The sequence below is a fragment of the Octopus bimaculoides genome, chromosome 7 (assembly GCF_001194135.2).
Source record: "Octopus bimaculoides isolate UCB-OBI-ISO-001 chromosome 7, ASM119413v2, whole genome shotgun sequence".
Lineage (NCBI taxonomy): Eukaryota > Metazoa > Mollusca > Cephalopoda > Octopoda > Octopodidae > Octopus > Octopus bimaculoides.
Genome location: NC_068987.1, coordinates 49788484 through 49805491, shown reverse-complemented (window position 1 = coordinate 49805491; position 17008 = coordinate 49788484). Strand labels below are relative to the sequence as shown.

General features: G+C 35.7%; 1 protein-coding gene across 3 annotated transcripts in view; it reads right to left on the bottom strand.

The window, feature by feature from the left end:
• Positions 1-17008, bottom strand: part of LOC106881997 (vitamin K-dependent gamma-carboxylase) — a 72057-nt gene that overhangs the window by 24758 nt on the left and 30291 nt on the right. For all 3 annotated transcript variants that reach the window (XM_014932533.2, XM_014932534.2, XM_052969632.1), the window contains 3 exons: positions 16808-16886; positions 14174-14280; positions 5857-6020 (listed from right to left, as the gene is read on the bottom strand). In XM_014932533.2, coding sequence (XP_014788019.1) covers positions 5857-6020; positions 14174-14280; positions 16808-16886 — 350 coding nt within the window. The remainder of the gene's footprint in view (positions 1-5856; positions 6021-14173; positions 14281-16807; positions 16887-17008) is intronic.

Sequence of the window (17008 nt, the reverse complement as noted above, 5' to 3'; positions counted from 1 at the left end):
ATGATGATGATATATATATATATAAATATATATTGATAGAAAGGACAACAAAAGAAAGAAAGAGACCTCGATATTATGTAAATAGAGGAATTTATCTGTAAAAATATGTGACACTTAATCGGTAGCCATGATAAAACTCCGAGTTTCGGATGCCGGGGTGGGAACCCACACCAACATCTCTTCAGTTATCCAGCCATTGAAAATTCCTGCGAAAAATGACCGTTAAGCAAAGGGAAATTACTGTGTGGTTGACCGTTATTAAGACAAAAGAGCTATAGACCGCTAAGTAAGGGGAGGGAGTAAAGGTAAGGAAGTAGAGAAGTCTAGAGTGTTCGCGTAAGCGCACCAATCCGTACATGCACCTATATGTATATACTCAACCACCCTCGCTTGAAACACACACATGCTCACCCACATACCCGCCAAAAACTATACATATATTTACATATACATATATATACCCGCATACACACACACTCAACAACCTCGCACCCATACACATGCCCGCAAAAAAAATCATAGGGCTAAAAGCAAAAGATAGAAGAAAGTTTTTAAAAAACCTATAAGGTTAAAATGCGTCTATATGCGCATATTTTTGCATGCACGCACATACATCTATATACGTACACACTCACAAGCGCGCACATAAAGTTCCATGTACGTGTCTATAGATGCACAGGAAAAAAGCAGGGTGGAGGGGAGAAAACAGAAAAAATATGTGTGGAAAAAGTACAAAACATTAACTATAAATAAAATATATAAGAAATCTAAGTAAAAAGTATAGAAAGATAAAAAGCTTATACATAGACACAATATAGAAAGCAAGTCCTATCAGTAAAGTCCTATCAGCAAGTCTTATCAGTAAAAATATTAAAAATATATAAGAAATCTAAGTAAAAAGTATAGAGAGATAAAAGCAAGGGTGGTTTAGTATATACATATAGGCGAATGTACGGATTGGTGCACTTATATACATGACAGGTTTGTTTCAGTTTCCGTCTATCAAATCCACTTACAAGGCTTTGGTCAACTCACGACTATATTAGAAGACAGTTGCCCAAGGTACCATGCAGTGGGACTGAACCTGGATCCCATGTGATTGGGAAGCAAGCTTCTTACAACACAGCCAGACCTGTGCCTATTATATATGTATTGTTTACATATATTGTTTAGCAACTGCTTGATTCATTTCAATGCAACCTCAAGTTTTGTAGTTTCATCAAACAAACCTAACTTATCAGGCATGTAGGACTGAATAAGGAGGAGACCAAGATGGCTTCTGGGTATTGGGCTGCCATTGGTCAACATAGGTCACATGGTATTATTGATATTACAGCAACATCAGTTCCCTGTACAATATTTCCAGGGTTGCTTGCTACAACAGGATGTTGGTGACAGCACTGTATCTGGTGGTTGGGTGAGGCTACCAAATCCACTCACAAGGTTTTAGTAGAAGACACTTGCCTGCAGTACCATACAATGAGACTGAACTTGGAACCATGTGGTTGGAAAGCAGACTTCTTACTACACAGCTATGCCTGAACAAGAATTTTGAAAACCCAACCAATTAAATTTCTTTCACTCTCCATACACAGACGTAATCAGATATGTCAATATCATCAATCCTTTTTTTTAAGGCAGTGAGCTGGCAAAATTGTTAGCATGTTGGGCAAAATGTTTAGCGGCATTTCATCCATCTTTGCATACTCAGTTCAAATCCTGCCAGGGTCGACTATACCCTTCATCCTTTCGGGGTTGATAAAATAAGTACTAGTTGAGCGTTGGGGTTGATGTAATCAACTTTCCCCAACTCTCAAAATTGCTGGCCTTTTGTCAAAATTTTGAAACCAATGTCTTCAATCCTTTAGTTATGTTTATTCTTATTGTTTTTCTTAATTAGGCCTTTAGTTATGTTTATTACATATTTTCACTAATGAGAAGAGGATAGATGAGTGAGCCTGGAGAGGCTGAGTGGAGGTTTGTGAGACTAGCTACACACAATATAGGTAATGTGATATAGGATAGATGAGTGAACCTAGAGTGGCTGAGTGGAGGTTCATGAGACTAGCTACACACAATATAGATAATGAGAAGGATAGATGAGTGAGACAGAAGTAGCTGAGTGGAGGTTTATGAGACTAGCTAGATACAATATAGGTGATGAGAGGAGGGCAGATGAGTGAGCCAGGAGTGGCTCAGTGGGGATTCATAAGACTAGCTACACACAATATAGATGATGAGAGGAGGATAGATGAGTGAGCCTGGAGTGGCTGAGTTAGGATTCATGAGACTAGCTAACACACAATATAGATGATGAGAGGAGGATAGATGAGTGGGCCAGGAGTGGTTGAGTGGAGGTTCATGAAACTAGCTGGGTTTGTTGGAGCAAGGGCCACTGTAGTATATGCTGAAGAGGCAGATAAAAGAAACACTATAATCAGTAAGTTTGAGATTGGATTATTCAGAAGCTTCTTGCTAATTAGTTAAATGGACATTTTTGTTGATATTGATGGTGATGGCAGTGATGTGGTCTAGGATGTCTGGAGGCTTTGCAACAGAAGTACTGTACCAAATGTGAGAACAATGCTCCATAGTGGATCTTATCTGAGCTTTGTAAAGAATTGATAGTTGTTAGGGGCTGAAGTCAGTGAAGTTCTTTCTGGCTCTGAAGAGAAACACAGGTTTTTTTGATATGGTCTTTACTGAATTGAGAATGTATGCTCTTTAAGAGAAATTTACAATGAGGGTGAGGCCTAGCATTTGTAGTAAAGTTGAGGACTGATTATATCCTTTTATGGGCAGAATATCACATCAATGGTCAATATTAAGCTCTCAAAGGGCTTGGTTCTATTATGCAAAGTCATCAAGCTGACATTCTCAAAATATTTTGCATTGTAATTTACAATTGAAATTTGCAAAGAGGTGAAAGTACATAGATCATTAATACAGAGAATGAAAACGTTATGAGAGATAAAACAAAGCATGAGATGCACTCAGAATGATAAAAAGAAGGTTTGAAGACATCAGAATCAACACGAGTTTAAAATCTGAAAAACTATCTAAACCTCTTTTCATGACAAACTAGAATTCATCATCATCATCTTAATTTAACTTCTGGCTTCCATACTGGCATGGGTTGGATGATTTTACAGGACCTGATGAGTCAGAAAAGAGCATCAAGCATCAATATCTACTTTGGATGATTTCTAGGGCTGGATGTCTTTCCTAATACCAACCACTTTACAGAGTGTACTGGGTACTTTTTTTCATGGCATCAGCACAAGTAGTGCAACTTGCAAGGTTGAGGGCATAAAGTGGTCCCTATAATTGAGGGAGAATAGGGAAGAGAGAGACAGTGTGTGATGATTCTAAGTGAAGAGGTAAGGGATGGTATGCAAGAGGAGTTAGAGGAATATAGCAGGGAGAGGAAATAGATCAGTGAGAAAAAGGGAGAGTTGAAAGGTGATAAGGTGGATTATGTAAGGGATTTGATCATCATCTGATCAAACTTGATTTAATCTTGAATCCAAATCACCAGACAGGGTTGGAGCAGAGAGTATGCTGAGTGTTCCCGTGCAGTGATTAAATGAACAGCCTCTAGATACAGGGGTTAGTAGGGAGTATGCATATAAACCATCATGAAACAAATGCAGGTTACCCTTTTGGCAAGGTATACAGTAATCCCTTGCCATATTGCGGTTTATTATTTAAGCTTACATCGATTCCTCCATGGTGCTGTTTTGCATTTATAATAAAATAAATATATAGAAATTATAAAAATGATTAAAAAAATATACTGCTTTTACTTTGCAAATTTTCACCTAACATGGGGGGTTTGGGAACATAACACCTGTAATAGTCAAGGGATGTAGTACCCAAAAACTACCCAACCTAGAGTTACAGGGAAGCAACAGGTAGATATAGAGTCATCAACAGCAACATTCACATGATACTAGATTGAGGAACTTCTGAGAAGTCAAAGGTCAGGATCACCAAGTTCTTGAAATGCATTGCTATTAACATCTAAAGATCCAGCAACCCTGGACATAATTAGTAAATGAAAGAAAGCTTTTAAAATATAACATTTTTAGTGGTGGAATTTGAAACAGATAAAGATATAAATAACAGCATGTAGAATATTGGATTAAAAATCCCTTTGGATGCAAAATAGTTGAAGATTATCTATATGATTTAAATCTACACTTTCTTTAAGCATAGAATGTGTGTCATGTTTACAGATGCGAGTTTGAGACTTCAACTTTTTGCCATCAAATAGTGTTTTTTTCAATCCAATACTTTACATACTATTACTTATAGCTTTATCTGCTTTGAGGTCCACCTTTAAAAACTACATACTTCGTATCTCACAAAGTTTCTAAATTCTTATAATGTAAACTATAATCTTAATATTTTATACTGCCTTCTTTCCTAAATGACATTAATATTCTAAGAAGGACAAGGGTAGTGAGCTGGCAGAACCATTAGCACATTGGGAAAATGCTTGGCAGTATTTCATCTGTCTGTATGTTTTGAGTTCAAATTCCATCAAGGTTGACTTTGCTGTTTATCCTTTTGAAGTCGATAAAATTAGTACCAGTTGAACACTGGGATTGATGTAATCGACTTATCCCCTCCTCAGAATTGCTGGCCTTGTGCTAAAATTTGAACCCAATATTCTCACAAAGACAATGAGAATATTTATACTATAACAACATTTCCTAATTTGCAGTTGTCTATGCAAGTTATGTAACAGAACAACAGCTGGGCAATTAGTTAATTGATTAGCATTATCAAGTTTATATCTGAAACAAAGGTTATACAAACAGTTTGCACAAATACATTTATTTAGTAAGGTTGAAGAACTAAGGTGATTGGTTTAAACAATATCAAAGAGCAGGAAGAGAGGGGGAGAGAGAGAGAGAGAGAGAGAGAGGAGTGCAGAGAGATCCTAACCCAGTAATAGAATACTACACATAAATTAACTAAAGTTGACTACATGGCAAATTGAAATACAAAGAGACTAATTTATGTAAGGCTCAGATTTATAAGGCTTCAAATATTAAAAAAAAAAACAAAAAAAAAAAACGAAGTAAATTAGATATAACTCATCATTTTAATGTCCACTTTTCAATGTTTGCATGAATCAGACAGATTTATTGAGGCAAATTTTTCTACATCTGGATGACCAATCATCCTCTCACCAATCTTTACCTGTTTCCATGTAAGGTAATATTTCCCCATAGCCAGACATGTTTTCATAAAATATTAGAAATGAATGACATTGGTTGTATGACTGTGACATTCATTTTACTATTATTACATAATGTGAAGACAAGCGGACACATACACACACACACATGCACCCAGTACACTGTTAAGTGGTTGGTGTTAGGAAGGGCATCCAGCCACAGAAACCATGTCAAAGCAGACACTGAATTCATTGAACTGTCCAATCCATGCCAGCATGGAAAAGCGACATATGATGATGATGATGACATATATATATGTTGGACTTCTTTCAGCTTCTGTCTACACAATTCAGTCACAAGGCTTTGGTTGGTCCGGGGTTATGGTAAAAAAACACTTGCCTAAGATGCCATTGCTATGCAGTAGAGCTGAACCTGAAACCATGTGATTGAGAACCAAACTTCTTCACCACTTTTAAAGCCCATCCCTTTAATGCTTATCTTCTTTTTTCAATACATTTAGGTTCAACTATTCTTATTCAGTAACATTCCACATCAAATGGACTATATTTCAGATTATTTCTACAATGTTTGCAAACATAGAGGCCAGTAGGAAAACAGCAATATATACTACAAAATTAAAGCAGGTTTAGATTAGTTGATGGCTTACCTATATTAAATATTTGCGAGTTCATTAAATGAAAACTCATTCCAAAAACAAAGGCATATGGTCGGGTTATATCAAAGAATAGAAAAAATCCAATGGTGAGATCAAGGAAAAAGCCAAAATAATGTACAATAAATAAATCTATTTGGTCAGGTGTCAAAAATAATCTGGAAAATATAAAAAAGATAATAATAATAATAATAATAATAATAATAATAATAAAATAATAACAACAACGATGGTGGTGGTGGTCACTCCTGTCAATTTGAATTTATGAGTGTTTGAAGGAAAGGATTAAAAGCAAAATATAAAGTCACAATGGGGACAATGTTAACTTCGATTTTGCCTGAGATTGGACAATTTGTCAGTTGATTATAGGATAAAGTTCTTGTTTCTTCAACTCAAATTATTTAGATGCATCATGACACATTTTATGCCACTCAGATCGATCAAGGCAATAATTTTCCCAAGATGTCACGTTAAGCTACAGGAATTTCATTGATTGTTTCAGCTTATCTTTATACCTTAGCAGGGGTCTTTTTTTTTTTTACTGTGGAATCCCTCTAGTTGATGGCCTTACAAAACAAGTTTTGGAATGCAATCATCTTGCATTTGAACACATCCTGCCCATCAACACTGAATTCTCAACAGCATACTTTCGACACAGGAGGTATCATGTTTCTAAAATTTTGACATTTGATATCTTATTTTGCCATGTTATGTTGCAGATATTGCAGATATTGCACAGACAGTGCCTGTGAAAAGTTTCAAGTTCCTTTTTATACCTGATGTAGGGAGTCCATACTTTTTCCCCATACAAAAGTGTGCTCAAAATATAAGATTTGCATACACTTGTTTTAGTTTTCAAACTAACACAATTCTACATCCCTAAAAGACAATGCTGTGCCCATCTCATAGATGTGGAAGTACACCTGGAAATGTAGGAGATCCCATTGTCAGTCAGGATAGACATAATCCTAATGAATGTAACCAAGTAATTGTCATTTAGAACATGTTTATACCATCTTCTGTCTATTTTTACCTCAAAATGTCAGCACACTGTTTACATGAGCATAGCTTTTGATTCAATTACATTTGTGAATATACTTGGAATTGGTAAGGACTGGGTACTAGAGATGGCATAGTCAACCACCTCATTGAATTGTTTCAAAATCTGTACTTGATGTTAGCATCTTTTATTAGTGATGTTCCACTGGACTGAGTCCATATGTTTGTTTCTTGAACTGCTAAGAATCATTTCACCTAAGTTTGTAGTCAATAAAGTTAATGACCGGCTGATGAGTAATCCACCGAGCAAGAAATTTGACATTTGACACTCTTTATCTGACACATACTAATGATAAACACATTGTGTCAACAAAACTTTACCCTTAAAGTAAGAGATTCTATTTTTTTCATTTTCTCATTTGATCAACATATTTTAAATGTTATATATATGTAACAACTGTTTATATACATGTAACAACTGATTAAAATATCTTCTTATCTAAGAAATCAACACAATTTAAATTAATCTGATATATAAGAATTTCAAGACGTAATAATTACTCCAACATATGTCAGATTAGATGAAATTATAGCTTGCTAATTACTAGCTTAAAGCCTAAAGTACTATGTTTTAAAACTAATTAACCTTTTTGTTATTATATTTCTGTTGAAATACACTACCTTCACTTCAAATAATTTTGAAAATAATGAAGAATTTAGTGAAAATACTTTGTTGTTGTGCTGATGCTTTGAACATAATATTAAATTTTAATGGAAGATTATACTTTAGATAACTTTAAAACAGACAGTTTATATCACAGAATCAGGGAATGATTTAAGCGAGTCAGTTTTAAACCACTTTTAATCTTGCTCTAGATCCTTCTAAGAAGCTTAATATTATATTTACTTGTAAGGCAGCAAGGTGGCAGAATCGTTAGCATGCCAGGCAAAATGCTTAGCGGCATTTAGTCCATCTTCATGTTCTGAGTTCACATTCCACTAAGGTAGACTTTGCTTTTCATTCTTTCAGGGTCGATAAAATAAGTATTAGTAACACCATTGGGGTTGATGTAATTGACTTACCCCTCTACCGAAATTGCTGACCTTGTGCCAAAATTTGAAATCAATATCATATTTACTTGTTATATTATATTATTTATGTTCTATTAGCTAAAGATCATCTCTTGATTTCCTTGTGCCCTATTTCAAATAATAAGCATCAGTTAAGGTTCTCCAGACCTTTCTTCCTTTGATTATTTTTTGAGGCTTCTGACTTTTTATATGCATTGAAGTAACCACTCACAATAATGAGGTCATTTTGTGAGTGGCAGGTGAGGCTTGAGAATAGAACTATTCAAGTCTTGTTGCCTTGATGTAGTCAATAATGCAATGATAGCACAGGTTTAACAGTCCATTATGAAAATATATCCAAAAAAGTCAGCAAACTTGCCAAATGAGGGCTTGGTAATCTGCAGCCATATGGCTTATAAGGAAATACAGGGTTCGGACAAAATAATGGAAATACCTTAAAAAATTTCAAACAAATTAATTTTAATATGGCGTAGGTCCACCTTTGGCAGTAATTACAGCTTGAATTCTATGAGGTATGGACTCGTACAAAGTTTGAATTGTTTCCAAAGGAATTTTTGTCCATTCTTCAGCTAAAACAGTTTCCAGTTCTCGTAGTGATGATGGTGGAGGATATCGACTCCTTACTTGTTTTTCTAAAATGCACCATAAATGTTCAATAATATTGAGATCAGAGGACTGTGGTGGCCAGATAAGATGTTCAACTTCATTAGAATGTTCCTTGTGCCATTCAGTAACAACTTTAGCTGTGTGAATTGGTACATTATCATTCTGAAAGATTGCATTTCCATCTGGAACAGTTCTGCAACCGTAGGATGAATTTGATCAGATAAAATGCTTAAATAGACTTGACTATTAATTCTGCCACAAAGAGAAACCATCGAGCTGGCGGATTTTCAAGATATAGCCCCACCAAGATCATCACAGATCTTCCTCCATGTTTAACAGTTGGAAGAAGGCAGTCTGGGTCAAATGCTTTTTTTGGCTGTCTTCATACGTATACCATGCTGGTGGTTGGAAATAAGGTAAAGGATGATTCATCTCAGAAAATAACATTCTTCCACTGCTCTAGGGACCAATTCTGTAGGTTTTTACTCCACACTAAATGCTTTGCAACGTTTGTTTTTGAAAGTATTGGTTTTCTGATTGCAGCTCTCCCGTGAAATCCAACTTTGTGCAGCTCCTGGCAAACAGTTTTTGCAAAAACTGGGTTTTCAAGGTGGTCATTAAGCTCTGCAGTAATTTTGGGAGCTGTACTTTTGTGATCTTTTCTAACAATTCGTGTAAGAGTCCAACAATCCCTATCTGAAAGTTTTGGTTTTCTTCCGGAGTTTTGTTTTGACGAGGAGGTTTTTCTCCTCTTTCTCAAAGGCTGTCATTACTTTCAAGACAGTACTTCTTGATAAACCAAACATTTCGGCTGTTTTCATTATGCTAGTGCCTGCCATACGAGCACCAACAATTTGACCTCTTTGAAAGTCTGATAGGTCAGTTATTTTAATGAATTGTAATTGCCTTTTTCTGATGATATCTGAAAAGAAATAGCAATTTTAGCAAAACATATTAAGCGACACTAATAATATACCAAAAAACATAAAAATAAACAAGCTTTTGATGGTTTTATAGATATTTCAAAATTATGATGCTATAATGCTAGGTGTTTCCATTATTTTGTCCAACCTCTGTATGTTTCTAGATTAATTTGATAAACAAAAGTAAAGAAGGAGGTATAGCTCTTTAAAATAAATTGCATTTAAATTAAAAATGAAATTCAAAAAAGTGAGTCACGGGTGATGTATCAAAACTAGATTCTTGTTCTAACTGAATAGCCCTAGTGAGCTCTGCCGAAGCACATGTGTGACACAGAAGGAGCTTAGCATGCAAAGCAATGCTGAGACCATCATCATTTATTTCTGAGAATATTATCCTAAGATTTAAGACTTTAAATATGTGGTCCTCAGTTTGAGAATAGGATGCAGCTTGTTAAGAAAAATTTAGTTACTACACTAAGCAGGTGAGGCAGCTACAACTTTATGGAATAGAAATTTTCTCAGGAGTGTGCTAAACTGATTTGATGTTTCTTAGTCATTTGATAGTTAATGGTTTTGAGTCTAGTTTCTGCAATAACAATATCTAGGTGAAAGTTTTTAAGTAACAAATCTGCCCTAGACAAGATATTGGGGAAACAGCACCTAAAAACAAAATCAAGGACTACCCACTTTTATTGTCATATTTTTTGAAATATGCTGCCTTTGCTTCAATTAATTTTTAAAATAATGAAGATTTAGCAACACAGTAGTCACCTGGTATTCATTGGGGTTACATTCCCAAAGCACCTGTGAATATTAGACGTGGTCCATAAAAATGCCTATAATATCAAAATATAATGTAAAATATTATATATATATATCTATATATACTAACAGCTAAAACGGTCAGTTTGGATGATGTGGCTGTAAAACCTGCTCTGTGTAAGTATTTGACTTGTTGGGCACGCTTATGTTAAAAAACAATTTTAGAATGACTTTTTTCTGTCAAAATGCTAAATATAACTGACCAACAAAAAAAGAAATATAACCAAGATTCAACCAAATCAAAAAATAAATTCAAATACTAAGTGAATAAAGACGAACCATCCCACTGCCATTGTGCGCGCACACGTACACACACATATATTCACACAGAGTTGAAACACTGTTTGATTTATGTTTTCAGCGTACAATTTTCATCATCCCACTACCAAGTATGACATCACCCCTTCCTTCCTTATTCATCTATCACCCCTTCCTTTCTCATTCATAAACACAAGAGTATTATTATAGTAGATTATCTCGGTAACCATGGGAGCTATGAAAAAATACAAATCCCAGCATCACCACTGGATCATTCTACACATCTATTTAATTTTTCCCGCAATTCCACCCAGCCATTTGACCGTGAATCCCAAGACAAGAAAGAATCATCCCTGTCAAATTTATATGTGTATATATATATATATATATATATATATATATATATATAAAATATCTAATAATAATTTAAAAAATAAAGTAAAATGTACGGTTACTCAACCAATAATCAATGATATTGATTTAAGACGATGATGATGAAAATAACGAAGGTAATGACTGCACAGCAAAGAAGATTTAAAGCTCTTCAGGAGACGCCTCTACTTCAGGTGTTTTAGGAGATGTCGTATCTTCCTGCAAGGTTTTCTTGGTGGGCTTGAGGAACATTGTGATGAGAAGTTGCTATCGTTATTTCTTAATGGTAGTGAAGTGTCTTATATGTCTGCATGGCAACATTGATGGCATTTTTAAATTGGAGAGACCTAACCATATAGGGATCCTATACTTCCGCCTTCCCTTGCAATTCCTTTGCTGTCCTTAAAAGGTCGGACAGACGTTTGATTGTCAGGCCCACCTCCTCTTCCTTTGGATCTGGCACTTCCTCCTCCTCTTCACTGGCAGACTTCATTAACTCCAACAAATCTTCGTTTGTCAGGGTTTCAGAGTGGCCATCAATGAGGTTGTTGACCACATCTTGCGTAATGTTGTTAAACCTTTGTCACCAAGTATCTTCACCAGCTTCACCACATTGTCGACAGCCTCATGCTGAATATCTTCAGGTGAGAAGCCCTCGTAGTCTTGAACACACCTTCTTCCAGCATGCGATGAGGATTTCTGTTTTCATATCTTTAAGAGCAGCATGGATGACTGACAAGCATGTTGCAATCATGAAGTTATGCCAGTACTCCTTTAACTTGAAATTCTCGTCCAAATTCATTGCATCCACAAGATGTTGGAGAGAGTTCCGAGTGTAAAGTGCCTTGAAGGCACGGATCATGCCTTGATCCATAGGCTGGATGAGGGAGATGGTGTTAGAAGGGAGGAACTTGACTTGGATTCCCTCATGATTCAAATCCATATTAAGCAACACCTTGAATTCTACACATACGTTTTGGAGGTATTCTTTGGTTTGAGGGATGAAACATTAGTGCAACCAATTCAAAGTTAGACTTTTGGTAATCCAGGCCTTGGGGTTGTGCATCCAGTGGACAGGCAGCAGGTTTTTATTCTTATTTTTGAAGGTCCTCAGGTTCATGGACTTGTAGATAAGTCCTGGTTTCATCGTAAAGCCAGCAGCATTGCCACACATAATTAGCATCACTCTGCCTTTCTGTGCCTTAAATCCTGGGGTTCTGGCTTCGTCCTTCATGATGTACATTCTGAAAAGCATCTTCTTCCAGAACAAGCCAGTCTTGTCCATACTAAAAATCTGTTCTGGTTCGTATCCCTCATCCTCGATGATCTGCCTGAAGGTCTCCAGGTACTTCTTGGCAGCTTCTTTGTCGGCTGATGCTGTCTCTCCATGCAGCGAAACACACTTTATTTTAAATCGTTTCTGGAAACAGTCAAACCATCCCTTGCTGGCTTGAAAATCTTCGGGCTTCAGTACTGTCAATGGTCTTGGTTGCAGTTCTTCAATGCCTTCTGCTCTGTCTCCACTGTCAAACTGCTGGTATAATTTCTGCGCTTTCTCATGGATGATGTTACTACTTAAGGGGATGTTTTTCTTCTTGCAGTCACTGATCCACAATGCCAAGGGAGTCCATCTTGACCAAGTGCTTATTTCTCATTGTTGTTATCCTTTTGGCACTTTCACAGAAACTTACTGCTACGGTAGACCTGATCGCTACCTCGTTCTTCTTTATGTAGCGTATAGTGCTTTCACTGACATCATAACAATGATCTGCTGCAGCATAAATTTTACTTTCCTGGAGCAAATCCAGCAGAAGTTCCTTCTCATGGAGCATCATAACTTTTTTCTGGCACTTAGGTTCACTGCCAGAAGCCTTAAAAGGTGTAGGGCATTTGGATGGCATCTTAGGGATTTAATAACACGTTGCAAAAAACACAACACTCAACAAAACACTCGAGATAGTACTGGAAGCACTTTTCCCCCCAAAACGTATAAAACAAATCTTCCTTGCATCCAATATGCGCATAGCACCAATGGGAGATTGACCAGAGATTAAAAATAATCATGCTTTTGAAAAATTTAGCTTGTATTACCACTAGATACAGTAAGTAATCTATACTACAATAATAATAATGAGAGTGAGTGAGAGAGAGAGAGAGAGAGAGAGAGAGAGAGAGAGAGAGAGCAACAAGTAACCTAATTTCAATGAGGCTGTGTTGGCTCATCTTAAACATTATTCTGTTGAAATAACAATGTGTATGATTAAATGTAGTGATGATTTAAAAACAGCGCTTATAAAATTAACGTTCCGTCTTGTGTTGTACATGATTTTGATCTACCATCACAAGCCCAAGTAATACTGGTGTGATACACTGTGTGTGTGTGTGTGTATATATATATATATATATATATACACACACACCTGCTTGTTGTTCATATACCTGTCTTTGTCTTTTGTTTGTCTATAAATTTCAACTATGTATTTATATGAGAGGTTGTTGTTGAGAGACAAATACAAGAGAGAGTGAGAGAGAGAGAGATTGTGTGTGTGTGTGTGAAATATACATAGATGTCACTATACTAATTAGCAAGCTTTGACTGATAGCAGGAATAAGAGATACAAGACCTTACAGTGTACTTGTTTCTAAAATAATCAAGCGACGTGGTGTGTGGCTATTCTAATCAGAAGGAGCTTCAGCTGCGAAGGGGCGTCCAGTAAACTGGCAAATACGGTATATTATTATTAATAATTTAGCCTTAAAAAGTGTGAAAAAATATATATTGCTACGAAAGAAATCATAAAAAATTGCAGGCGATATTTACAATTCCATGAATATGCAGTAGTTCCACGGACAATTATTCATTCCGCGAATAACCAGGACTGCGAATGCCAAACCATGAATAAGCAGAGGTTCACTGTATATCATTCATTATTAAGCTGGTGTTTGGATCATATATTAACATGAAATTTCGATTGAAGATTATAATTTAGATCACACTTTAAAACTGGAAGTTTGTATCATAAAACAAAGGACAGTGTCAGGTAGTTTTGTATCAAATGGGTTAAGCAGGTGTTTGGAACATAAACCAACATGAAATTTTTATGGACGGTTTTAATTGAGATAATTTTAAAATAGAAAATTAGTATTAAAGAATCAAGTGTTGTTTCAGGCAGGTTGCAGTCAAAAGGGTTAAACAATGTGTAAGTGTTGAGAAAAAAGAAAAGGAAAATTAAACTTACGTGAAAGGCATGAACACCCAGTGTTCACTTAGTGACTTCATTGAATAACCCCTAAGCCATTCTGGGGTCATCTTCTTGATTCCAGCAAAAAAATACACCAGAAAGTTCTAGTAACAAAAAGTGACAAACTTAGAATTATGGTTTAACAATGACATATTGAAAAAATTCATGCAGTAATATCCTAAAACACAAAACACAAATTTACAACAGGTAACTTTTTACTCCAAGAAGACTCAGTACTAACTGAGGAGATAGGAAGCAAAGTTTTGTAAAAGAAAATACAGGGGATATTAAACTCATATTATTTCATTTGTCTGAAAGTTATCAAAAGGTAGATCAACCTTGATAAATGGAGGAATCAGAGCAAAATACTAGAAATCTTTATCCTGGTACTTGACTATTCCTGCTAATGAGAGAGACTTTATGTGGGTACTTGATCTGCTAGAAATAGCAATCAAATTATTCTTCAAATCACATATTAACTTTTTAAAAAGGGAAGGACATACTGAATAATGTGACCATAGATGCACTATGTTTAAAAATAAGATAGAATAATTATAGTTGGAATGTCTTTGATCATAGACTCTGTTTTAACAGGTCTGACTTGCAGTTAAGCATGAACGAAGGGGACTTGGATCTTAGTCTTGCAAGCTGCATAGCGACTTCACTAGAGCTGATGCAGAAATTATACCCCCCACCAAAAAAAAAATAAAACAACCCAGTACATGCTGTAAAGTGGTTGGTGTTCGGAAGGGCATCCAGCTGTAGAAACAATACCAAAGCAGATATTGAAGCCTGATGTAGTCTTAGACATGTTGTATCCTGTAAAGCCATCCAACCCATGCCAGCATGGAACATGGATGTAAAAAAGATGATGGTGAAAAACAACTATTCCTCTCTGAGTATTAAAATTTTGATAACATTATTTTAAAATCAAGCTTAAGGACAACGTTTGTATCTTGGGAGGATCATTTTGCCAATAAGAAACACACATACACTGATTCTATTTCACTTTTTTATTACTGTAAGTCAGCTAGCTAAATTGTTAAATGGTTAATCATTTAACAATTCACTAATTGATTGTTTGATTAATCTGTGTCAGATCTGGACCAGATTTGGACAAATGAACTCTAATGAATGAAGCTGATATTGACTGACTGAATAATTAATCAAACGATTGATTAGTAAATTGGTTAAATAATTAATTAGTTGATTAATGATAATAAAAGGACTGAGATACCTAGCGCCTTGCTGTACTCAAGAAGACCTGTCCTCCACAACAAAAGTGTTAAAGCCGCTCCCCCTGGTGAAGAGGATTGGCTTGCAAGAGTCCTGTGCTGGTACCATAAAAAAATCTCATGTGCCAGTGCTACATGATAGCGCTTGTGCCAGTGCCACATTAAAAGCACCCAGCACACACTGTAAAGTGGTTGGCATTAGAAAGAGCATCAAGCCTTAGAAACAAAGCCAAATCAGACTGGAACCTGGAGCAGCTCTCCAGCTTGCCAACGCTGGTCAAACTGTCCAACCCATACCAGCATGGAAAACAGATGCTAAAGGATGATGATGAAGATGATAAAGTGAAAGAGAACTGGTGAATGTATTTCTTATTGGCATATTGACTCTCCCAAGATACCCAAGTCAACAAAATTTGTTCCAACACATGATTTCACATCAAGAATCTTATAAGTCAAATACAAAAATGAAATAAGGACAATTATTCAGTTCTATATTTAAGAGATGAGGAATTATGTACATTATTTACATTTGATGGATATTTGTCCTCATCTTGTTTGTTGTTAACACAACATTTCGGCTCATATACCCTCCAGCCTTCATCAGGTATCTTGGGGAAATTTTCGAACCTGGGTTCTCATTCCCAAGGTATTTTTAGATGTTATTATTATTATTATTATTATTCAAATCACTGCTTGGAATTGAACTTGGGATTAGTAGCCCGTGCTCTTAACCACTACACCATATGCCAACGGGCATATGGCGTAGTGGTTAAGAGCGTGGGCTACTAACCCCAAGATTCTGAGTTCGATTCCAAGCAGTGATTTGAATAATAATAATAATAATAATAATAATAATAACATCTAAAACTACCTTAGGAATGAGAACCCAGGTTCGAAAATTTCCCCAAGACACCTGATGAAGGCTGGAGGGTACATCAGCCGAAACGTTGTGTTAACAACAAACAAAATGAGGACAAATATCCGTCAAATGTAAATAATGGACAATTATTATTTTTTATTGAGGAGGAGTATAGTTGATAGTGTCAGCTTTAATTTATTAGTGTTGTTATTTATTTTATAATCTCTGTATCAATGCATGCCCGTCCGCTAGGGGATGCATTGGATGGCACTGCCCCCTCTCTATTCAATGGTGCACCCTTAGATTTAGAAAATACAGTTTACAAAAATTTTCCTGCAATACAAATTAGAGTCCATCCAGAATATTCTGAAACACCCCCAGGCACCAAAGTCTGGCAACAGGTCTGTGTCATTGTAAATCAAAGTTGACTTTAGCAGGACTTGAGCAAAAAACAGGTATATTATAAATATTATAATAATTTAAATTTAGAGCTACAGAATTTGATGTTCTTCAAATATTGGTAAGAAATGGGAATACCTGAAATCTCAATATTGTATAATTCCATAATGGCACATGAGTATTTCTGATCTTGGGATTCAAAAAGCCATCAACAGACCTTCAAGAAAATGAAGCAATAGCAAGTATATAAATAAAACTTATATTTAAAAATATATAATTTTTCTAGTTTCAATATTATCTCATTTACAAAGTATAAATTCAAACATGAATGTGTTTATA